This window comes from Bufo gargarizans, chromosome 3 (genome assembly GCF_014858855.1).
Source record: "Bufo gargarizans isolate SCDJY-AF-19 chromosome 3, ASM1485885v1, whole genome shotgun sequence".
In the NCBI taxonomy this organism is placed as follows: Eukaryota; Metazoa; Chordata; class Amphibia; order Anura; family Bufonidae; genus Bufo; species Bufo gargarizans.
In genome coordinates this window covers 277,394,296-277,419,638 of record NC_058082.1, presented here as the reverse complement: position 1 = coordinate 277,419,638, position 25,343 = coordinate 277,394,296, and the positions used below count along the sequence as shown (strand labels likewise).

Below are 25,343 nucleotides of genomic sequence, written 5' to 3'. Positions count from 1 at the left end.
GTAGGTCCTTATATTGCTGCAACTTTGCAGCTCCCCATACCTGGTGCGCCAATTTATGAATCGGTAGGAGCGAGCCCGACACCGAAGATCGGCCCTCGAGTACAGGCCACAGGGTGGGAAGCTGCAAAAATTCCCGCAAATAGTATTCAGAACTAGGAAACACGTCCCGGGTCACCCATGGCACCAGATATCGCAATTGACCAGCAAGGAAATATAGATGCAAGTCTGGCAGAGCTGCTCCACCCTGATCCCAACTCCTCTGTAGAGACCTAACGGCTAATTTTCTCCTATTCCTACCCCAGATAAAGGTTGCCATAAGGGAGTGTAGCTTATCAAAAAATACTCGTGGGACAGGTGTACAAGCGTGTTCTAACAGGTATAGGGCTTTGGGTTGAAGAACCATTTTAATTAAGTTTACCCGGCCCATCGTGGACAGCGGTAAAGTATTCCAGGATTTAAACCTGTCCATGAAGTATGCTACCAGGGGGACTATGTTCAGCAAATGAGAGGACTCCGGGACTTTAGTAATAATCACTCCTAGATATTTAAATCCGTCCACCACTAAGAGATTCTGATACACCGCTGGCCAGGCTGAGGTCCATAAAGGCATAATGGCCGACTTGGCCATGTTTATACATAGTCCGGAGAATGCACCAAACTGCTCAATAATGGATATTGCTCTCGGTAAAGTGCACTCTACGGAATCCATGTACAAAATAAGATCGTCAGCATATAAGCCCAGCCTGTCCTCCCTGCCTCCCAGCCCCACACCTCTATAGACTGCATCCTGACGAATTCTCAGCGCCAGATGTTCGATGGCCACCGCGAATAACAAGGGAGACAGGGGGCACCCCTGTCTGGTACCCCTGTATAGCCTAAATGTGGGTGATAAGGAGCCATTAATCATGATGTTCGCAGATGGGGAGCTATATAGTATATTGATCCACTTGATGAACCCAGGACCAAAGCCAAAAAACGGCAGGACCTGCACTAAGAAGGGCCACTCGATGGAATCAAACGCTTTGGCAGTGTCCAGAGCCGCCAGCGCCCATGGCCTCCCATCCGCACAACCCAGCTGGGCAATAGCCTGCGCTCTGCGTATATTACTAGAGGTAGATCTACCTGGAATAAAGCCTGATTGATCGTCATGTATGATAGTAGATATGACTCTATTCATTCTATTCGCAAATATTTTAGTAAGGATCTTGTAGTCTAGATTTAACAGTGAAATGGGCCGGTATGACCCACACTCTATAGGTTCCTTATCAGGTTTTAATAAAACTACAATGGAAGCCTCGTACAATGTCTCCGGAAGGACCCCACTGCTCAGAGACGCCTTGTACATGCGCAGGAGCTGTGGTGCCAAAATCTCCACATATTTGGAGTATACCTCCAATGGTATCCCGTCCGGCCCGGGGGCTTTCCCCAGATTTAACCCTGCAATTGCCTCGCTCACTTCTTCCAGTGTGATCTCACCATCTAATAGTTCCCTATCCGGCTCGGACAGCTGCGGGTGATCTACTTCTTGCAGATAAGTCTCTAATGCTTGAGGAGAATACTCAGCCCGGGAGCAATAAAGGTCCTGGTAATATTCCCTGAAACGATCTAGGATACCCCCCGGGTCCGACACCACAATCCCATCCTTGTTCGCAATACGAAGTATTGGTGGGGACATATTATTCCTTCTTACTATCTGCGCAAGCACCTTGCCCACCCTACTCCCCTGCTCAAAGGTCTGTTGCTGCAAGAAAAGCATCTTGCGGTCACCCTTCTCCTGCAGGTGGTTCATATAATTCCTGCCTTTCAGCAACCAATCCCTCCTGTTCTCCTCGGTAGGATCCGATACAAACGCACATTCAGCATTTCTGCACTGGATGCCCAACTCCTCCTCCTTACAGCGAGTGGACTTCTTAACATATGAAATGGAGGATTTCAGACAGCCACGCAGAAAGGCCTTCAGGGTGTCCCATAATAAGGCCGGGTCAGTATCAGCTGGATGAGCCATTAAGAAGGTGTGGAGCTGATCAGGTACCCTGTCATTTAGAGATATCAGAGATAGCCAAAATGGGTGTATACGTTGCTTGGGTGTTCGGGTTGCCACATAAGGGTCAACAAGTGAGGCCACTACGGGTGCATGGTCAGACGGGCCTTGAAGCCCATAACGGATCTCACGTGTTGCCATAAAGGTGCCAGGGGCGCCAGGAGGTAGTCAATCCTAGAGAGAGCTCCCCTAGAGGGTGTGAAGCAAGAGAACTCTATCCTGTCTGGATATCTCTCTCTCCATATGTCCAGCCATCCTAGCTCAGACAAGAGGCACGCCAGAGCAGTTTTGTGCGGGGGCCGTCCGGGGTGACTAGCAGCCGGGTTGCGAAATCTATCCTGCGAGTCATCCAGGATCATATTAAGGTCTCCCATGCCGAGAATCCCGGCAGTGGGGAACTGAGCTGCAAATCCTGCCGCTGCCTGAAGCAGTGCCAGACTGGCTGGAGGAGGGTTGTACATATTCATAATCACATATGGCATACCATTTATATGAGCGTAGACAAAAACAAACTTCCCTTCTGGGTCAATACTAGTATGGTGCGGTTCCCATCTGACTGCCCGATGAATCAGCAATGATACTCCTCTAGAGTATGAGGTTCCATACGCATTTTCCACCCATTGAGCCCAGGGCTTCCTCACCCTCCCCCCTGTTTCAGCAGTGAGGTGCGTTTCCTGCAACCCCAGGATATGGGGAGCATGGCTTTGGATATGAGAAAACACAGCCATGCGTTTCCTGGGCCCGCCCAGCCCTCTGACGTTCCAAGACATTATTCTAATGTCTGCCATAGTGAACACCAGAAATTGAAGGAGGATAAGACCCTAGACACTGGGGAACTCTATGGCAGAGGAGATGGATGTGGATCATCATATGCAGAGAATGACTGTACATTTCAAATAAAGCGATTAACATAAGGCATACTTTTAACCACCCAAACAGTGGGTGAACTAGTAAAACATAAACATGCCTTTTGTAGCTAGTGGCCCCGTACATTGGGGGACCTGCACGGTGTATAGGGATGGAAACCCAGTGCAGGTAGAGCAGCGAACCCCACCATTCATAACAGAGAGTACCGACCGAATAAGCACTATCGAACCAACATCATATATGCAGGAATGCAATTAACCCTTAACGGCTCTGAGTCCAGACACAGCAAGTTAATACTTTACCAACCGAGGACCCAGGCAAAATGTAGAGGTAAAATCATGGGATAGTCACGTCACATATTCAACATAACCTGAACTGAGTCCCTGTTGATGATGGCAAAGCTTCATCCTGTCCCCAAATCAGTTAGGAGGAGAGGTCTTCCCGAAAGCCAGTCCTCCGCCTCAGCAGGTGTAGAGAAAAATAGAGATTTTTCGCCGTCGACGATTCTCAGACGCGCAGGGTATGCCATGGAATACTTCAGATTCATCTCGCGAAGTCGTCGTTTTATGGAGACGAAGGTGGCTCTCCTCTTCTGCAGGTCAGCGGAGAAGTCCGGGTATAAGGATATGTTCGCCGAGCCCAGCGTAATGGCCTGTGCGACTCTGGCTTGTGCTAGGATAAGATCCCTGTCGCGCCAATTTAACATGCGCGCAAGTAAAGGCCTTGGCGGGGCCCCCGGTGGTAGTGGCCTGGCCGGGACACGGTGCGCCCGTTCAACGGCGTATGCAGTGGAGAAGGCAGCGTTCGGGAATATCTCCTTGAACCATCCTTCCAGGAAAATCGCTGGATCATTGCCTTTCGCCCGTTCCGGCATGCCGATAATACGCACATTATTGCGACGCGCGCGATTCTCCAGGTCATCGCACTTCTGGCGGTAAAGTTCCACGGAGGCCTCCACGGTGGCTATCCTCGCTGGTAATGGAGTGGTCATATCTTCCAGGTCAGACACTCTGGTTTCCGTGAGTTTAACCCTCTCCCGTAGCTGCTGCACGTCATGCCTTAGTAGGCCCAAATCCACCCTGACCTCCTCTATCTTCCCTGTCAGGGAGACCTGGCAACCTGTGATAGCCACCATCAATTGCTGGTGGGAGGTTTGCAGGGTTAGGCCGCAGCGCCATGTTGGGAGTCCTGCCTGGCAAACTCCTTAAGCCGCTCCGCCGCCATCTGTGCTTTGCTGGGGCTCATGGCACGCAATCGGTCTCGATAGTAGATCCAAACTTCCTTGCTGAGGGTGAAATCTACAGCCGGGATGTGCAGGATGGCTCAGGATTACTGGTGGGAGACGGAGCTGCTCTCAGATGCGACCGTCCATGACTAGTGTTGAGCGAACTTCTGTTTTAAGTTCGGAGTCTAAAGTTCGGCTTCCGGTTAGCGGAGAATCCCGATATGGATTCCGAATTCCGTTGTGGTCCGTGGTAGCGGAATCAATAATCGGCCATTATTGATTCCGCTACCACGGACCACAACGGTATTCGCAATCCATATCGGGATTCTCCGCTAACCGGAAGCCGAACTTTAGACGCCGAACTTAAAACAGAAGTTCGCTCAACACTATCCATGACGGCAGTTGGCCACGCCCCCCCAAATCGTTTTTTTTTTTTTTTACACAATAAAAGCACACAGAGCTGTGGGGACTGGGTATTGCGGATGTGCTAGCGGCCATCTAGCAACTCATGTCCTCAGCTCTATGCACAAAATCCCGGTGACAAGTTCCCTTTAAAAAATGTTAAAGAGATAGAAGAAAAAAATAAAATAGACATATTTGGTGTCACCACATCCGCAACGACCAGCTTAAATAAAATAAACATTGCACCATTGAGCTCACCTCCCAAAAAACAATGTTAAATCAATCAAAAAGTCATACAGTCCTAATCAAAAGTTTAAGACCACTTGAAAAATGGCAACAAAAGCATGGCTGGATATTAACAAGGTTCCAAGTAGAGCTTCAACATGCAACAAGAAGAAACAAGAGCGAGACAAAACATTTTTTGAGCATTCAATTAATTGAAAATAACGATTAAACTGAAACAGGCTGTTTTTCAGCTGATCCAAATTTTAGGACCACATGTCTTTAAAAGGCCAAATCTGTGCAAAGATGTGGATTCATTGTCATTTTCTGTCAGGTAGTTACACGTTGTGATGGCAAATGCAAAAAAACTCTCCTTTTTTGAACGTGGTCGGGTTGTTGAACTGCATAAGCAGGGTCTCACAGCGCGTCATCGCTGCTGAGGAAGAACGCTGTAAGACAGTCATTTGGAATTTCTTAAATGATCCTGAGGGTTATGGAACAAAAAAGTCAAGTGGAAGACCCCAAAAAATGTCATCAGCCCCGAGCCGGAGGATCCAATTGGCTGTCCGTCAAGACACTGGACGATCCTCGACCCAAATTAAGGCCCTTATGGTGCTGACTGCAGCCCCATAACCATCAGACGGCATCTGAGACTGAAGGGTTTCAAAAACAAAAAACGTCTTCAAAGACCTCGTCTCCTTGAACGCCACAGAACTGCTCGTTTGGACTTTGCATGAGAGCACCAAACATGGGACATTCAAAGGTGGAAGAAAGTTTTATTCTCCGATGAGAAAAAATTTAACCTTGATGGTCCTGATGGTTTCCAGCGTTACTGGCAGATCCCACCTGAGATGTTTTCTACGCGCCACAGTGGAGGGGGCACCATAATGGTCTGGGGTGCTTTTTCCTTCAGTGGAACAATGGAGCTTTAGGAAGTGCAGGGGCGTCAAACGGCCGCGGGCTGTGTCCAGATGTTGCAGAGAGCATTCCTCATGACTGAGGGCCCTCGTCTGTGTGGTAACGACTGGATTTTTCAACAGAACAACTCTACAGTACACAATGCCCACAGGACAAGGGACTTCTTCCAGGAGAATAACATCACTCTTTTGGCCCATCCTGTGTATTCCCCTGATCTAAATCCAATTGAGAACCTTCGGGGATGGATGGCAAGGGAGGTTTACAAAAATGGACAACAGTTCCAGACAGTAGATGGCCTTCGTGCGGACATCTTCACCACTTGGATAAATGTTCCCACTCACCTCATGGAAACGCTTGCATCAAGCATGCCGAAACGAACTTTTTAAGTGATAAACAATAACGGCAGAGCTACTTATTACCAAGTTCATGTTTGGGAGTTGGATTTCTGTTTTGGGGGGTTTAGTTTCAGTTTGGGGGGTTTAGTTCAGTTTATTCATTGTTTTCATTAAATTGAATGCTCAAAATGTTTGGTCTCACTCCCATCATTTCTTCTTGTTGCATGTTGAAGCTCTACTTGGAACCTTGTTAAGATCTAGCCATGCTAAATATGATTTTTTGCTATTTTTCAAGTGGTCTTAAACTTTTGATCAGGACTGTAGGTACCCCAAAATGGCAGCAATAAAAACGTCACTTCACCCCGCAAAAAATGAGCCCCCACACAAGACCATAGCCCAAAAAAAAATATGGCTCTATGAAAATTGCAACACAAAAACATTATAAAAAGCAACCAGAAAGCCCAATGTATGCCAATAAAAACTACAGCTTGTCTTGCACAAAATAAGCCCTCACGCAGCTCATTTAACAAAAAATAAAAAAAGTTATTGCTCTTAAAAACAATGACAGAAAATTCCATGTTGGAAAATCCAGATGTCGCTCACTCACTTCTGAGCCATGGCGTATACCCAAATAACAGTTTACGGCCACAATTGGGGTGTTACTGTATTCAGGAGAAAGTGGGTAGCAAATTGGGGGGGGGGGGAGAGATATTCTCCTGTTATCTTTTGTGAAAAATAAAGTTTGGGCCTAAAGCACCATTTTCTTCTAAAAATAAATAAATTTAATTAAATTTTTCACACCCAAGTATTATAAATTCTGTGAAACAGCTGTTGGGTGACGTGCTCGCTAGACCCCTTAAAAATTCCTTGGGTGGTGTAGTTTAAGAAATGTGGTCACTTTTCCTCTGTGAGCCTCTTCAAATGCAAAATGGTGCCCAAAAACCATTCCAGCAAAATCTGACCACCAAAAACCTTATGGCGCTCCTTGCCTTCTGTGCCCTGCCGTGTGCCCAAACAGCAGTATACAAACACATATGGGGTGTTTCTGCAAACTGCAGAATCAAGGTAATAAATATTGAGATTTGTTTTGTTATTAACCCTTGATGTGTTCCAGGAAAAAATTTATTAAAATATAAAATCTGAAAAAAAAAGTGACATTTAAAAAAAATAAAAAATAAAAAAAATTGTGCACTATAATGGTAAATGCAATTGACAATATATGGCTAAACCCTCACACCGATATTAAAATGAGACTTTCGCCAATATATTCTTATATCAAAAACATACCGGAGCCTGCGCACCCCGTCAAGGTATCTCAAAGTGGCACGGGACCTACCGCTAACCTACCTGTGCCATTTGGGCAATTACAGGGGCCTCTCATCTCTAGGCATCACTGACCTGGCCCTCTCCTGGATCACATCATACCTCACAGAACGAACATTTTGTGGCTCCCACTCCCGCACCACCTCTTCGTCTCATTCCCTCTGTTGGTGTCCCGCAAGGCTCTGTCCTAGGACCACTGCTCTTCTCTATCTACACTTTTGGCCTGGGAGTCCCATGGCTTTCAGTATCACTCTTATGCTGACGAAACACAAATCTACCTCTCTGGGTCCAGACATCACCACCTTACTATCCATAATCCCACAATGTGTATCTTCTATATCATTCTTCTTCGCCTTTCGCTTTCTAAAACTTAACATGGATAAAACAGAACTCATCATCTTTCCCCCATCTTGCTCAACCCCCTCCAACAGACCTATCTATCATGATCAATGGCTGCACACTATCCCAGGTCATCCGCTGCCTTGGAGTGACCTTGGATTCTGCCCTTTCCTTCCGACCGCACATCCAAGCCCTTTCCACCACCTTCCGCCTCCAACTCAAAAACATCTCCCACATCCACGCTTTCCTCAACTTTGAATCTGCGAAAATGCTTGTACATACCCTCATCATCTCCCACCTAGACTACTGCAACATTCTCCTCTGTGGCTTCCCATCTAGAACTCCCGCACCCCTCCAAACTATCCTCAACTCTGCTGCCCGACTAATCCACCTCTCACCCTATTACCCCTCTGCCTCTCCCCTCTGACAATCCCTTCACTGGCTCCCCATTGCCCAGCGAATTCACTTCAAAGTACTAACAAATACATACAAGGCCGTCCATAACCTGTCCCCTCCCGACATCTCTGAGCTACTTTCCCGATACATCCCCACACGCATTCTCCGATCCTCACAAGACCTCCTTCTCTCCTCTTATCACCTCTTCCCACAATCACCTCTAGGATTTCTCCCATGCATCCCCCACACTCGAACGCGCTACCCCAACATATCAGACTTTCACCAACAGTGGAATCCTTCAAAAGAAACCTGAAAACCCACCTCTTCAGACAAGCCTACAACCAGTGACCCTGCTGCCTCTATACTGCCATGACTAACTTCATTCGCACCTACTGTGTCCTTCTCCCATACCATGTAGATTGTAAGCCATCACGGGCAGGGCCCTCTCTCCTTCTGTACCAGTTTGTAACTCATCTTGTTTATGATTAGTGCAATTGTCTGTATTATGTATGTATACCCCTTTCCATATGTACATCGTTATGGAATAAATGGCGCTTTAATAATAAATAATAATTACTAAAATGATGCCAACATAAAGTAGACATTTGGGGAATGTTAATTAATAAATATGTCATGAGGCATCACCTCTTAAAAGCAGAGAGATTCAAATTTAGAAAACAGTGAATTTTTTCACATTTTCGTTAACTTTTAGATTTTTTTTATAAATAAAGGTAAAAAATATTGACTCAAATTTACCATTAACATGAAGTACAATGTGTCACAAAAAAACCATCTCTGAAAGGCTTGGTTAAGTAAAAGCGTTCCAAAGTTATTACCGCATAAAGTGACACGTCAGCTTTGCAAACTTAGGCCTAGTCAGAAAGGGGGTAAATGGCCCGGTCTAAAAATTGGTTAAAGGGGTTCTTCGGGAATTAAGAAAATGAAAATACTTAAAATATTACTTCTTTATAAATATATTTCCTAATACCTTACATTAGTTAGAATGGCTTGTTTTGTCTGTGGAGCAATGATTAGGAGAAACAAAATGTCTGCTATCCCATTAGTTCACACAAAACCTGCCCTGAACACACAGTAGGACAAGTTACTTCACAACACTGTGGTAAAGAGCTGCCTCATCCTTCTCTACTACTTGTCAGGGATTATGACCCCGAATACAGATAAGATCTTTAGCTGAATCTCTGTAGGAATGGAGTTCATGAGCAATTGTACAGAGAGGAGGTGGGGATGTGGCTGATGAGCAGCAGCACTTGTGTGCAGTCTCCATTACCACAGTCTGTCCTCTCAGTACTTCATGTCTCCTCATGAACTCCATTCCCACAAAGATTCAGCTAAATATCATATTAACCTGTATTCAGGATCATAATCCATGACAGGCAGAGTGGAGGATGAGGCAGTTCTTTACCTCAGTGCTATGAAGTAACTTGTTCTGCTGTGTGATCAGGACAGGTTTTGCGTGTACTAACAAGACGGTGGCCATTTTGTTTCTCCTAATCATTGCTCCCCAGACAAAATGAGCTATTATAACTAATGAAATGTATTTGGGAATATAATTATAATAAAGTGAGATTTACATTTTTTCATTTTCTTAATTCCCGGAGAACCCCTTTAAGGCTCTTCACAACTGCATTGGAGGTTCCATTGTTGAGTCCATTGCATTTGCTGGGAGTCTGGGAAAAATAGAAAACCATGCGGCAATTTTTTACGTTCCTGTTATTGTACCTTATCCTGCATTTATGATGTTTTTAATGTGGATTTTTTTTTAAGATACAAGTCCTGGATAGCAATTTTTGGATGTGCAGTTGCCTGTGCCAGATGTGGTTTCTGCATTTACATGCTTTGGAGTATTGTGCAGCTTAACTATCACAGTTTTAAGTCCACCCTGGGCCCCAAAATCGTCAATTCAATCAGAGTTTCAATTTATTTATTTTTTATCTCTGCCCCAAACAAACAATTTTCATTAAAAATAATACCATTAGAAAATAAAGTAGTAAACAAAAAATATATAGCACTACCAGAATCACAACAATGCATATCTGTAGAACAACAACTCACTCTCCTACTGGCTTGCATGTTACCCAACTCCCTGGGCATTTACACTTAGATTGGCAGGAATAAAAAAAAAAATCTGCAGTTATCAACACAGCTATCTTTCCACTTGGTGCAGTACAGCACAACCTGCACTGGTGTGCCTTCAGGTCGCATCGTCTCTTTCACATTAAAGGGCTGTGCAAAAATGGGCCATTGTCATGACATAAGGGGAGTTAGTCACTGCCCCATCCTGCACTTTTTGGAAGCCCCATTAAAAAACACCTACTCTGTACCACAAAATAGACAAGAATAGGGCATATTCTATAATCAGCGGCTCAGCCGCATGGATGCGGACAGCACACAGAGTAACCCATAGCCACCAGTTAATAGTAAAGGATACATTCTCTTTTGGTAAGAGAGGCAAGGCTATTACAAGTCTGCTTCCTCAAAAGCCAGCAAGATATTGAATGAGATGTACAGTCAGGTCCATAAATATTGGGACATTGACACAATGCTAAAATTTTTGGCTCTATACACCACCACAATGGATTTGAAATGAAATGAACAAGATGTGCTTTACCTGCAGACTGTCAGCTTTAATTTGAGGGTATTAATATCCAAATCAGGCGATTGGTGTAGGAATTACAGCAGTTTGCATATGTGCCTCCCACTTGTTAAGGGACCAAAAGTAATGGGACAATTGGCTTCTCAGCTGTTCCATGGCCAGGTGTGTGTTATTCCCTCAGTATCCCAATTAAAATGAGCAGATAAAAGGTTCAGAATTAATTTCAAGTGTGCTATTTGCATTTGGAATCTGTTGCTGTCAACTGTCAAGATGAGATCCAAAGAGCTGTCACTATCAGTGAAGCAAGCCATCAATAGGCTGAAAAAACTAAACAAACCCATCAGAGAGATAGCAAAACATTAGGCGTGGCCAAAACAACTGTTTGGAACATTCTTAAAAAGAAGGAACGCACCAGTGAGCTCAGCAACACCAAAAGACCCGGAAGACCACAGAAAACAACTGTGGTGGATGACCAAAGAATTATTTCCCTGGTGAAGAAAACACCCCTAACAGTTGGCCAGATCAAGAACACTCTCCAGGACGTAGGTGTATGTGTGTCCAAGTAAACAATCAAGAGAAGACTTCACCAGAGTGAATACAAAGGGTTCACCACAAGATGTAAACCATTGGTGAGCCTCAAAAACAGGAAGGCCAGATTAAAAGTTTGCCAAACGACATCTAAAAAAAGCCTTCACAGTTCTGGAACAACATCCTATAGACAGATGAGACCAAGATCAACTTGTACCAGAGTGATGGAAAGAGAAGAGTATGGAGAAGGAAAGGAACTGCTCATGATCCTAAGCATACCACCTTATCAGTGAAGCATGGTGGTGGTAGTGTCATGGCGTGGGCATGTATGGCTGCGAATGTAACTGGTTCTCTTGTATTTATTGTTGCTGTGACTACTGACAAAAGCAGCAGGATGAATTGTGAAGTGTTTTGGGCAACATTATCTGCTCATATTCAGCCAAATGCTTCAGAACTCATTGGACGGCGCTTTACAGTGCAGATGGGCAATGACCCAAAGCATACTGCAAAAGCGTCCAAAGAGTTTTTTAAGGGAAAGAAGTGAAATGTTATGCAATAGCTAAGTCAATCACCTGACCTGAATCCGATTGAGCATGCATTTCACTTGCTGAAGACAAAACTGAAGGGAAAATGCCCCAAGAACAAGCAGGAACTGAAGACAGTTGCACTAGAGGCCTGGCAGTGCATCACCAGGGATGAAACCCAGCGTCTGGTGATGTCTATGCGTTCCAGACTTCAGGCTGTAATTGACTGCAAAGGATTTGCAACCAAGTATTAAAAAGTGAAAGTTTGATTTATGATTATTATTCTGTCCCATTACTTTTGGCCCCTTAACAAGTGGGAGGCACATATGCAAACTGTTGTAATTCCTAGACCTTTCACCTGATTTGGATGTAAATACCCTCAAATTAAAGCTGACAGTCTGCAGTTAAAGCACATCTTGTTCGTTTCATTTCAAATCTATTGTGGTGGTGTATAGAGCCAAAAATGTTACAATTGTGTCGATGTCCCAATATTTATGGACCTGACTGTACATTTCTAATATGTAATGCAACAAAATGTGCCAGAATTCTGATGCAATGTTCTCTAAAAAGACACATTTATTAAGCATTTTAGACAACATTTTCAATTTTCAGTTTTGTCTGACAAGTGCTCATAACTTGCCATAAAATGGTTGTGGCTTCATTTTCTTGCATTTGGAAAAAGATGGCTTTTAGAGAAGAAAGTAATATTTTACCCATTTATAAAGCACCATTGTGAATGCATTTTAAGTATGCGGTCCAGTTTGGGGCAACAGTCTATGAAAATCAAAAAGAGCAGGAGAGAATTTAAAGAAGGGTGTAGAAGATCTCAGTTATGAAGACAGGCATTCTAAATTACCTTTTTACAGTCTTGGCAAAAGACAGAAGTAGTGCCCAGTATTCCAAGGTGCTCCCCACATAGCAGGCATTGTGACATTCCATTTCCCATTACATTTTTCCTCATATTTTCTAGTCTTTCCACAAGGCGTCTACAAGTGAAAGCATATAATGTTCAACTGTTCACTTAAGTGAATATCCTATAAAGTATAAAGGCTAATTCAGATGATCATATGTGTTTTGCAGTCCGAAAAACACAGATACCGGCCATGTGCATTTCGTATTTTGCGTAACGCACATGGCCAGCCCCATGATAGAAATGCCTATTCTTGTCCGCGATTGCAGACAATAATAGGACATGTTCTATCTTTTTTGCAGGGCCGTGGGACGCAAGCATGGATGCGGACAGCACACATTTTTTGTGGCCCCATTGAAATGAATGGATCGGCATCCGTTCCGCATAATTGTGGAACAGATGAAGACACATAAATATGGTCATGTAAATGAGCCCTAAGGCTCTTAACGCCTGTGGCGAGCTGTTTCGGCCGGCAAGTATGGCAGACAATGCTGGGAATCAGCCGAACAAAAAACGCTGGGTGCAGCAGTATTTGTTCAGCCAAATCCCGGTATATTTGTCGGGTAGCAACCGGATCTCCGCCAGACCCCATTATTGTCAATAGGGCCAGCAAGCATTCCGGTACCATCTGGTCATGCTGGATCCAGAGAGCTCGAGCAGGCAATTCTCTGCAAGAACAGCCTACTGGAACACCTGCTGGCAGTGTGACGGTAGCTTAGTAGTCTGCACGCAAATAAATATGCAATAGCGGTGCAACTTCATGAAGAAACAACTTATGAGTGAAGATTCACTTTGTAATCCTATATATAATATATATTCCTCCCAACTGTCCCAGATCCAGCGGGACGCTCCCATATTTCAGCCTCAGTCCCACGATCCTGGGACAGCTACTGCATGTTCCAACTTGATCCAGAGAATGCGTATACAGTTGCACATACCGGAGATACCTGCTCCACCATTCCCTTGCTGCCAGTGGTTCAGCACAGGCAGGCGCAACACAGTGATGTCATCTCGCATGTCATCAAACCATCCACCAGGCCACAGGCTGAACAGACTGAAGTTCAGTGCAGACCTGCTCTGCAATGTTTGTTATGGTAATGTGGGATAGGTAAGTATTTCAACTAAAGTGTCATCACTGTGTACGGGGGCGCCTATGAGGGACTTGTACTGTGTGGGGACAGTTTTGGGAGCCCCATACTGTGTGGCTGAAACAAAGTGGAGGAGACTTATGGGGAATTATACCATGTGGGGAACGTAAATGGGAATTCACTCTGTGTGGGGGGCACTTAAAAGAACTTTCTATTGGGGCATTCTATTGTATGGGGGCACTTTGGGCATCATACTGTCTGAGAGAAACTAAGGGTACTTTCTTACAGTTTTAGCACACTAAGGAGATATTCCTACTATGTGTGGGGCACTATTACTGTGTGGGAGCACAAAGACGACTGACCGGGATTGAGCGTGTATAGCTGAGCGGGTTTAGAGGCAATGATTACTCCAAAAATATTTACCATGATACCCTATGCCACTGATTTGGTCCCACCATTACCATTTTGAAAAATTGGGAAGAATGTTAGTATAGGATAGTATCTAATCTGTATCTGTCAGCATGCCTCTCCTCATGTCAGTTGCTCAAAAATGATAAGCAGGCCAGTACCTACAGTGACAGATGATGACCTGTTATTAGGGACAATCGAACCCGAACTGCAAAGTTTGTGTTCGTACAGTACACGGACCCGAACCTGGACTTTTTCACTCAAGTCCGGGTTCGGGCAATTTTGAATTACTTTATTATTTTCCACTATAACACGGTTATATCGGAAAATAACAGGGTACTTAAGACAGAATGCAAAAGTGACACAATTTGTGACATTCCATTTTTTATTCCATCATAATAGAAGTCTATGGGAGCATGATGGATCAGTTATGCTCTTGAAGACTTCTATTATGACAGAATGTCAAATGGAATGCCTCTAAAGGTGTCCCTTTTGCATTCAGTCTTAAGTATCATGTTATTTTCTGATATAACCATGTTATAATGGAAAATAATAAAATGAAGTTCAGGTCCCCATTGACTTCGTTGGGGTTCAAGTTTCGGCCAAGCTTGAACATTGACCTGAAGTTTGGCCGAACGAGGTGGACCTGAACTTCCACGGGTTCGCTCATCCCTACCTGTCATGTATTATACTCAGTGATTGCTCCTAAGCTGCTTTTTAGATCAGTTCCATTACAGGAGATAGGTGATCTGTGACTGAAGTCTATCTTCAGTGTCTAGTTTGAGGTAGTCTGAGACACACTCCCTGTCTCATCATTGGTGATATAAGGTGTTCTGCATACTGAATCAACGATGAGGCGCGGGCGGGTGGGGGGGGGGGGGGTCGGGTCAGTATACCTCAGACTAGGCACAGTACATAAACTGTAATCACAGATCTCCCCTAAAAGCACTGAGCTAAAAAGTCACCAAGGAGTACCAAATCAGTAACATAGTACATAAGGCCGAAAAAAGACCTTTGTCAATCCAGTTTGGCCTATTATCCTGCAAGTTGATCCAGAAGAAGGCAAAAAAAAAAAAAGGAAGAGGTAGAAGCCAGTTTTCCCCACTTTAGGGGAATAAAAAATTCCTTCCCAACTCCAATCAGAATAACTCCCTGGATCAACGAGTAATACATTTCTATAAAATGTTCATAATTTAAAGAAAACATGATTACTGTGATTCACATATACAAAATACAATTCTTAAAATAAAATCAGGATACATTTTACTTGTGTAATAGTGCAATTGTATACAACAATTTTTATTCTTGATAAGTTGCCTCATTGTCTCCTAGAGTCACTGAACTTGTATAAAAAGGTACAAGAGCACCAAAGAAACTCCCAGGCATTTTTTCAGATGAAATTAATTTTTCTACCAGAAGATGGCAGAAAAGAAGCACTGCTGGAAATGAAAAAATGTATATATGTGCATGCTGCTATACGTGTTTGTCTAGTTAACTTTAACCTAGTTAACTCCATAGCAGAGTAAAATGGAAGAAAATACATATAGAAAATCACTAGTAACGAAAATATAAGGCATGTTGCAAGTACTATATATTTCAGGATGCAGTGCCCCATAAGGATGATGACTGCTCTATTATAAGTGGTGCATGAACCGGTAACATTTTAATTCACACACCTGAATTTATTTATGCTATAATTGCATAAAGAGTGGGGAAAAAAAAAACTAATACCAGGTCTTATATTTTTACTGTCATAATCTGGTAATGTTTTAATATAACTGATGATGCCCAGACATACCCAATTCTCTGTTGTTCCAGTGTATCTACTTTCTCAGCTCTTCTAATCACTTGGACAATTGACTCTATCTCATTTTGTTCAAGAGACTGATTTTTCCTCTGTTTGTCTGTTTGGAAAGTATGGACAGACCAGCCTGTATGTAGCCTGAAAATAGAGATAAAGTTTATTAAAATAAATTACATTGATAACATTGTAAAGCTAAAATGTATATCAGAGTGTAACTGCACAAATATGCAAGTTCAAAGAAACGCAGCATTGGGCTACCTCGAGGCAAAAGGTTTAAAAAATATATATATATAAAAGTATTACAGATGTGTGAACGTGTGCTAAAACAACAACTCACAGATCCCGTTTCTCTGGACATTTGTATATCGTTTTAGTTTTAAGATCTAAATTGGGAAATTAAATCTCAAAATTGGCGAGACTAATCACCAGTCTCCAGTAGTTATAAGGTAGCGCCCCTGTCTGTTTTCTACTAATGACATTTGTTCTGGTGGACAACAAAATGACTGACAATTTCACTCTGCTGGTGTTCATCATGTGTAGCACAGCAGTCAATGACAGCACTGTTAGTTCAGCTTCTAGTGGAAATTATAACCCTCTGTTTACCTGCATTTATGATGCCTAGACCATAGTTATTTATTACCATATGTTACTCTTGTTTTATTAGGCGTGTTATATGGCATCTTTTCATAATGCCATCCACACAATAAAGCCAGGAGGAGAATCAGATGTGTGGCTTCCTTGCTTTTGTATTTCAACCACAGATGTTACTGTAATGAGATGCAGTACATTTATATTTGTGGATACACTGAGCGTACAAAATGAAGAAAAAAGGAAGAACAGCCATCGCCTTGTTTATTCCCTAGCCTTTACTCGTAAAATATTGCAAGATCACGGTTTTATTTGGCTCATCATGTATAACAAAATGCCAACCATCTTATACATAATACACAGATCCTGCTTTCTCCATTCTCATCCTCATTTACATGCATTCAATTCATTGTAACAAGAAATGGTTTTGAGGGTTATAATAAAAGGGGTTGTCCACTTCCGCAAAGTAAGTCTACTTTCACACTCGCGTTTTGGCTTTTCGTTTGTGAGATTCGTTCAGGACTCTCACAAGCGGTCCAAAACGGATCAGTTTGCATTCTAATGCATTCTGAATGGAAAAGGATCCGCTTAGAATGCATCAGTTCAGTCTCCATTCCGCTTTGGAGACAGACACCAAAACGCTGCTTGCACCGTTTTGGTGTCAGTCTGATGAAACTGAGCTAAACGTTTTCACTGACACAATCTGGCATAATAAAAAATGGATCTGTCCTCCATTGACATTCGGTGGTGTTCAAGACGGATCTGTCTTGGCTATGTTAAAGATAATACACACGTATCAGTTCAAAAAGGATGCAGGTGGTTGCATTATTTGAACGGATCCCCCCATGACAGATCTGCACAGAACGCGAGTGTGAAAGTAGCCTTAATACAAGGCGCTTACTAATGTACTGTGATTGTCCATATTGCCTCCTTTGTTGTCTTGATTCATTTTTCCATCGCATTATACACTGCTCATTATACAACAGGGGTCATGGCCATGTCGTGACCACGGCTGGAGCTGCTACGCATGCATGCTTGCACACTATAGGAAAAAGCGCTGGCCTCTCATAGCTCACATAGGCTGGTGCTCTTTCCTATAGTGTGCAACCGCGGTCACCACTGCTGGATTGCAGTGTGATTATAACCCCCTCGATACGGGCAGTGTAGAATGTGATGGAGAAATTAATCAATCCAGCGAAGGAAGCAATATGGACAATCACAATACATTAGTAAATGGCTTGTTATAACTTTCTTTACATAATAAATGGAATTTTCTGAAGTCAACCCACTTAAAGGGATTCTGTCACCAAGTTTTAGGTTATAGAGATGCGGACATGCACGGCTAGATCGCCGCTAGCATGTCTGCAATATACCTGTCCTATAGGGCTGTGTGCTTTTATTTTCTTTAAAAAGGGTTTTAGGGCTCTTTCACACCTGCGTTCTTTTCTTCCGGCATAGAGTTCCGTCGTCGGGGCTCTATGCCGGAAGAATCCTGATCAGTTTTATCCTAATGCATTCTGAATGGAGAGAAATCCGTTCAGGATGCATCAGGATGTCTTCAGTTCCGGACTGGATTTTTTTTTTGCCGGAGAAAATACTGCAGCATGCTGCGCTTTTTGCGCCGGCCAAAAATCCTGAACACTTGCCGCAAGGCCGGATCCGGAATGAATGCCCATTGAAAGGCATTGATCCGGATTCGGCCTTAAGCTAAACGTCGTTTCGGCGCATTGCCGGATCCGACGTTTAGCTTTTTCAGAATGGTTACCATGGCTGCCGGGACGCTAAAGTCCTGGCAGCCATGGTAAAGTGTAGTGGGGAGCGGGGCAGCAGTATACTTACCGTCCGTGCGGCTCCCGGGGTGCTCCAGAGTGACGTCAGGGCGCCCCAAGCGCAGAGATAACGTGATCGCATGGCACGTCATCCATGCGCATGGGGTGCTCTGACGTCATTCTGGAGCGCCCCGGGAGCTGCACGGACTGCAAGTATACCGCTCGCCCGCTCCCCACTACTACTATGGCAACCAGGACTTTAATAGCGTCCTGGCTGCCATAGTAACACTGAAAGCATTTTGAAGACAGATCCGTCTTCAAATGCTTTCAGTTCACTTGCGTTTTTCCGGATCCGGCGTGTAATTCCGGCAAGTGGAGTACACGCTGGATCCGGACAACGCAAGTGTGAAAGAGGCCTTAGAGATATGTAAATTAGTCTTGTAAGGTGCCCAAGGGGCTGTACGAACCTTCCTGGTGCCCAGCCACGCCCTCCTGTGAAGGAGCCCAGCACCGCCTATGTCCTCCAAATCTCCTCCTTTAGTCATCAATAGATAGCCGTAATCTCGCAATGCGTGAGCTCGCGCATCCGCAGTTCCTTCCCTGAGGCCGATGCCAGCACAGGGAAGGAACACTATACCGGCACTGCACATCGCAAGATTACGGCTATCTAACGGTGACGAAAGGAGGAGATTCGGAGGGCATAGGCGGTGCTGGGCTCCTTCACAGGCGGGCGTGGCTGGGCACCAGGAAGGTTCGTACAGCCCCTTGGTCACCTTACAAGACTAATTTACATATCTCTAAAACCTTTTTTAAAGAAAATGAAAGCACACAGCCCTATAGGACAGGTATATTACGGACATGCTAGCGGCGATCTAGCTGTGCATGTCCGCAGCTCTATAACCTAAAACTTGGTGACAGAATCCCTTTAATCCAACAATGCTGTATATTTGATCTGACAAAGGTTGAACTTGATGAATATGTCTTTTCAGCCTGTGTAACTGTAGTATCTGACCTATGGACAAGATATACAGTAGCAGTACGAACAAGTAGGTAAATAAACTCTTATATTATATCTACTGTATTAAAAGGGAATCATTGCAATCATTTTCTAAAATAAGGACTTTAAAACTATGATCCAAGGCATCTGCTGTTGCTCTGCTTTCGTATAGTATATAGCAATTGTTTTGATTAAAAAAAAAAAAAAAAAAAAAAAGGATTTGGCAGAGAAAGAACAAATATCAGAAATGAAAGATGGTAAATACAGACAGAAAAGCTAACAGCAAGAAAAATATTTCACAGATGTGCCTCACATAATAAAATCCCTCTCTTCTCACCATTCAGTTTGGTTATTTACCAACTCAAGTAAAGTAAAAAAAAAAAATTTAAAACTAGAACAAGAAAAGGGATTCAGTGGGATCAGATGAATAGCTCTCACTTTACTAGAACAATTCCCTGGGTCAATCTGAACCCATTTTCTTTATTTTGCATATGGTATCTCTATAACACTACCATCGGAAGAGCCAGACCTGACAAATACATTATTACACTAACCACATTACCTTGCAGAACAAGTAAATTCATACAGAGGCAGGTCCAATAATTATGTATCTGCTTTAAGCAGGGCAGGGGCGTAGATGGGAGGGGGCAAGAGGGGCACATGCCCGGAGGAAGAGTTTAGAGAGCACCCGGGCAGTTGACTTACAAAGTGAAGCAGGGAGCCATCGCAATCCCCCACAGGCCACACACCACATTGCAGGGCTGTGTGGGAGGAGCGTGCAGGCCTGGGAATCAGCCCAGTAGCACGATGTGTGGGTGAGCGCATCATGCTGCTGCTGGGGAGCATCGGATGGGAAAACAGGCGAGTATTCAGCATTTTTTTTTTACTTTATTAATGGAGCTGGATGGGACACTCCTGAAAAGGGCACAATGTGGGCATAACTACTGTGAGGGAGAACACTGTGGACATATGTTCACAGTGTGCCCCCTCACACTAGTTATGTCCACACTGTGCCCCCTCACACTAGTTATGTCCACACTGTGCCCCCTCACACTAGTTATGTCCACACTGTGCCCCCTCACACTAGTTATGTCCACACTGTGCACCCTCACAGTAGAAACGCCCACATTGTACCCCCTCACATTAATTTTGGCCTCATTGTGCGCCCATTACAGTACTTATGTCCACATTATGCCTCTTGCAGTAATGCCCACAGTGTGCCCCCTCACAGTAGTTAACTACTGTGAGTGGGAACAATGTGGGCATTACTTCTGTGAGGGGGTACAATGTGGGTGTTACTATTGTGAGGGGGCACGATTTGGATATTACTACCGTGAGGGGGCACAATGTGGACATTACTGCCGTGAGGGGGCACAATGTGGACATTACTGCCGTGAGGGGGCACAATGTGGACATTACTGCCGTGAGGGGGCACAATGTGGACATTACTGCCGTGAGGGGGCACAATGTGGACATTACTGCCGTGAGGGGGCACAATGTGGACATTACTGCCGTGAGGGGGCACAATGTGGACATTACTGCCGTGAGGGGGCACAATGTGGACATTACTGCCGTGAGGGGGCACAATGTGGACATTACTGCCGTGAGGGGGCACAATGTGGACATTACTGCCGTGAGGGGGCACAATGTGGACATTACTGCCGTGAGGGGGCACAATGTGGACATTACTGCCGTGAGGGGGCACAATGTGGACATTACTGCCGTGAGGGGGCACAATGTGGACATTACTGCCGTGAGGGGGCACAATGTGGACATTACTGCCGTGAGGGGGCACAATGTGGACATTACTGCCGTGAGGGGGCACAATGTGGACATTACTGCCGTGAGGGGGCACAATGTGGACATTACTGCCGTGAGGGGGCACAATGTGGACATTACTGCCGTGAGGGGGCACAATGTGGACATTACTGCCGTGAGGGGGCACAATGTGGACATTACTGCCGTGAGGGGGCACAATGTGGACATTACTGCCGTGAGGGGGCACAATGTGGACATTACTGCCGTGAGGGGGCACAATGTGGACATTACTGCCGTGAGGGGGCACAATGTGGACATTACTGCCGTGAGGGGGCACAATGTGGACATTACTGCCGTGAGGGGGCACAATGTGGACATTACTGCCGTGAGGGGGCACAATGTGGACATTACTGCCGTGAGGGGGCACAATGTGGACATTACTGCCGTGAGGGGGCACAATGTGGACATTACTGCCGTGAGGGGGCACAATGTGGACATTACTGCCGTGAGGGGGCACAATGTGGACATTACTGCCGTGAGGGGGCACAATGTGGACATTACTGCCGTGAGGGGGCACAATGTGGACATTACTGCCGTGAGGGGGCACAATGTGGACATTACTGCCGTGAGGGGGCACAATGTGGACATTACTGCCGTGAGGGGGCACAATGTGGACATTACTGCCGTGAGGGGGCACAATGTGGACATTACTGCCGTGAGGGGGCACAATGTGGACATTACTGCCGTGAGGGGGCACAATGTGGACATTACTGCCGTGAGGGGGCACAATGTGGACATTACTGCCGTGAGGGGGCACAATGTGGACATTACTGCCGTGAGGGGGCACAATGTGGACATTACTGCCGTGAGGGGGCACAATGTGGACATTACTGCCGTGAGGGGGCACAATGTGGACATTACTGCCGTGAGGGGGCACAATGTGGACATTACTGCCGTGAGGGGGCACAATGTGGACATTACTGCCGTGAGGGGGCACAATGTGGACATTACTGCCGTGAGGGGGCACAATGTGGACATTACTGCCGTGAGGGGGCACAATGTGGACATTACTGCCGTGAGGGGGCACAATGTGGACATTATTGCTGTGAGGGGGCACAATGAGAACATTACTGTGAGGGGGCACAATGAGAACATTACTGTGAGGGGGCACAATGTGGATATTATTACTGTGATGAGGCACAATGTGGGCATTAGTACTGTGAGGAAGCACAATGTGGGCATTACCACTGTGAGGGGGCACACTGGATATTACTACTGCGAGGAGGCACAATGTGAATATTACTGCTGTGAGGGGGCACAATGTGGGCATTACTGCTGTGAGGGGGCACAATGTGGACATTACTGCTGTGAGGGGGCCACAATGTGAACATTGCTACTATCGGGGGCACAACGTGGATAATATTACTGTGAGAGGGCACGATTTGGATATTACTACTGTGAGGGGGCACAATGAGGACATTACTACTGTGAGGAAGCACAATGAGGACATTACTACTGTGAGGAAGCACAATGAGGACATAAGTACTGTGAGGGAGCACAATGTGGGCATTACTACTGTGAGGGGGGACAACATGGATATTACTACTGTGAGGGGGCCCAATGTGGATATTATTACTGTAATGAGGCACAATGTGAGCATTAGTACTTTGAGGAAGCACAATGTAAGCGTTACTACTTTTAGAGGGAGTAATGTGGGCATAGCTACTGTGTGGTAGCACTAAGGGGAAGGCACAGCCCCTGATTACCCTGTTATACATTGAGAGGGCTAGGTCTTAAAGGGCCAGCAGTGTGTTCCCTGCTGGGGATTTATGAGGGACAGATACACATACCGTGTATGTGATTATTCTTTTTGCTCTATCACCACTGAGACCAAGTTCTGGTCCCAGCGGACATCACACCAACGAAATCCTGAAGGCAGTAGGACCAGTTTGTTGTTTCACTGGTACCGCCACATACCCCATGATAGATTTTATCAGGTGTACATATCGGGGGTCATTTACAAAGACTGTCTTTTTATGCTGATCTTTGTCAGAACATTAGCTTAATTTATGAATTAGGTGCACCTCAGCAGTCCATGCGCCTGGACAAAAAAAAAAAAAAAAAAAACTTGGGCCCCTAGTTTTTACCCCTCTTTTATGCCAGTTTTCAGGCACAAAAGATAGTAAATGTGTCAGGGCCGGAGTCTCGACTCCCGTCACACACACGCCACTCCTAGGTAGTTTTTAAAAAGGGGGCTTTCGAATATTTTTATACCTAAAAAGGCATAAAAAATATGTGTAAGGATATTCTTAAAAGTTAAGTTTTAATAACTCTAGGGGGACTGGGTGGGATTGGGCGAGTATAATTATAATTAGAGGCATGGCTTAATATAATAATATTGCAACCAAGTGCTGCAGAGCGGCACACTGCTGATATTATCCCTCATTCTCTTTTGTTAAAGTTGGGAAATACAAGGGGGGGGGGGGGTTCATACTGATTCCTTGCCCCGGGTGCAGGAAAGCCTAGCTACACCTCTGAGCAGGGGTAGGCAACGTTAGTGAGGTGAAAATCTACTGCAATAAGACAGAGGGCTCCCAAGATCTACCATCATAAAAAGGAATTTGTATAACACAGTAGAAAAGCTACCAACTGAAGATAGTACAATCTGTAGATCTGCAAGGTTCTTTCAGAAATAGACCAAAAGACTGCTGAATATTTAGGCCTTCTTACAGAATTAGAAGTTGAACATTTGTTGCAACCAAGTACTGTAGACCACAAGTGAATTGAGCATATACCGTGGATTTGCACATTTCTCTGATCTTAGAACTATAAAGGGGGAAATCAATGCTGGAAACTTTCTGCTGTATCTAAACAAAGAAAGACTTTGATGCACAGCCTTTATGGAGGACATGCAAATATAAAAGATTAATAAAGTCTTATCAGGCAAGACAGTGTCTTAGATGAACAATGACATGCCTGAAAAGTATTGCACGGTTTGTGAAACTGCTCGTTAATAATATTTTACTTCAGTGACAGACAAAAAAAAAAAAAAAGGATTTAGACTGGCAGTCAAAAGACCCACTGATGCCAACATTGAGCTTATACTACAAGTGGTAACGCTATTGAAAAAGTGTTTTGGTATATATAGTTATATGTAAGTAATACATTTTCATGGAGAAGTTATAGTAACATCACTTGAATTAGACAAGCTTGGTAAACTTACTTGGCTCTGAGGGCTAGCTGTCTATCATTGGGGCACACCCATTGGTCTCTTCCATTGCCAAAAATGGTATCTGTCATGTTGATCTGTTATAAGAAATTAAACAATTTTTCTTAAAAATAGAATATAGAAAAATAGATTATCGTACAGGCAACATATGTCATTGGCCAGTAAGTTAGGTTAGGGTTCCATGGTGACTTTTCATTGCATGATGGTCACAATAAAACTGAGGGCTACCACAATTGTCATGCAACAACAATGTTTCCCTGAAGAGGAAAAACTTGTGTGACAACTGCAAGAATTCCAACATTGTAAAAGTAATTTGAAGCTTTGACCCCTGCAAGGAAACAGTAAAGTTGTATTTGTCATGTCAACCCAATTTTACTGCAAGCATAAGTTATTAAACCCCAGCCTTTAGTCCAAACCACACATTTCAATAAAAAATAATACACATTGCTATTGTCAATACTTGCCATAATTCTTCTACAAAATTAAAATTACAAATGAGAGTACTTAATCTGAGATAAGTAATTTGGTTCTAAAATTCTTAAATTCGACCCAAATCTTTAAAGAGTTTGGCAAATTCAAATTTTTATGTAATTTAAAAGTGAGCAAGAGTAAAAGTGCGAGAGAGAGTGAGTGCAATTGAGTGTATACATTTTAGGTTGACCTTCATTGAAAGACTTATAGAAGAAATCAAACAGTAATACTACATAGTAGGCAGTAGAAGTAATATCAAATTAACCATGTCTTTAATTAGAAATATACCAATTTACTTTTTATACCAGTGAATTCACTAGCAATGCGCACCCGGGGCAAATAGCACAGACTTCTAGCACAGGGCCATGGATCCCTGGGCATATGCCACTTCTACCTGTAATCTATGGTAAAGCCCATGACATTCTGCTATGCCTATAGGATGCCAGGACCACACACACACACAATACATTAGCATCCTAACATCACTACGTTACACCACCTGCTGTAACTTCACAGACAAGAAGAGGCTTCAGTCCCTTCATTTATTATGGGATTGGGTTAGGTGAGTAGGAGTTTTATTTTATTCT

General features: G+C 44.2%; 1 protein-coding gene across 1 annotated transcript in view; it reads right to left on the bottom strand.

Moving 5' to 3' along the window:
* The window catches only part of RPH3AL (rabphilin 3A like (without C2 domains)), a 342,327-nt gene that overhangs the window by 272,605 nt on the left and 44,379 nt on the right, over window positions 1-25,343 (bottom strand). Inside the window, exons 2-4 of the mRNA XM_044285948.1 lie at window positions 24,280-24,362; window positions 15,939-16,082; window positions 12,591-12,720 (exon numbers count right to left, since the gene is read on the bottom strand). Coding sequence (XP_044141883.1) covers window positions 12,591-12,720; window positions 15,939-16,082; window positions 24,280-24,356 — 351 coding nt within the window. The 5' untranslated portion in view covers window positions 24,357-24,362. The remainder of the gene's footprint in view (window positions 1-12,590; window positions 12,721-15,938; window positions 16,083-24,279; window positions 24,363-25,343) is intronic.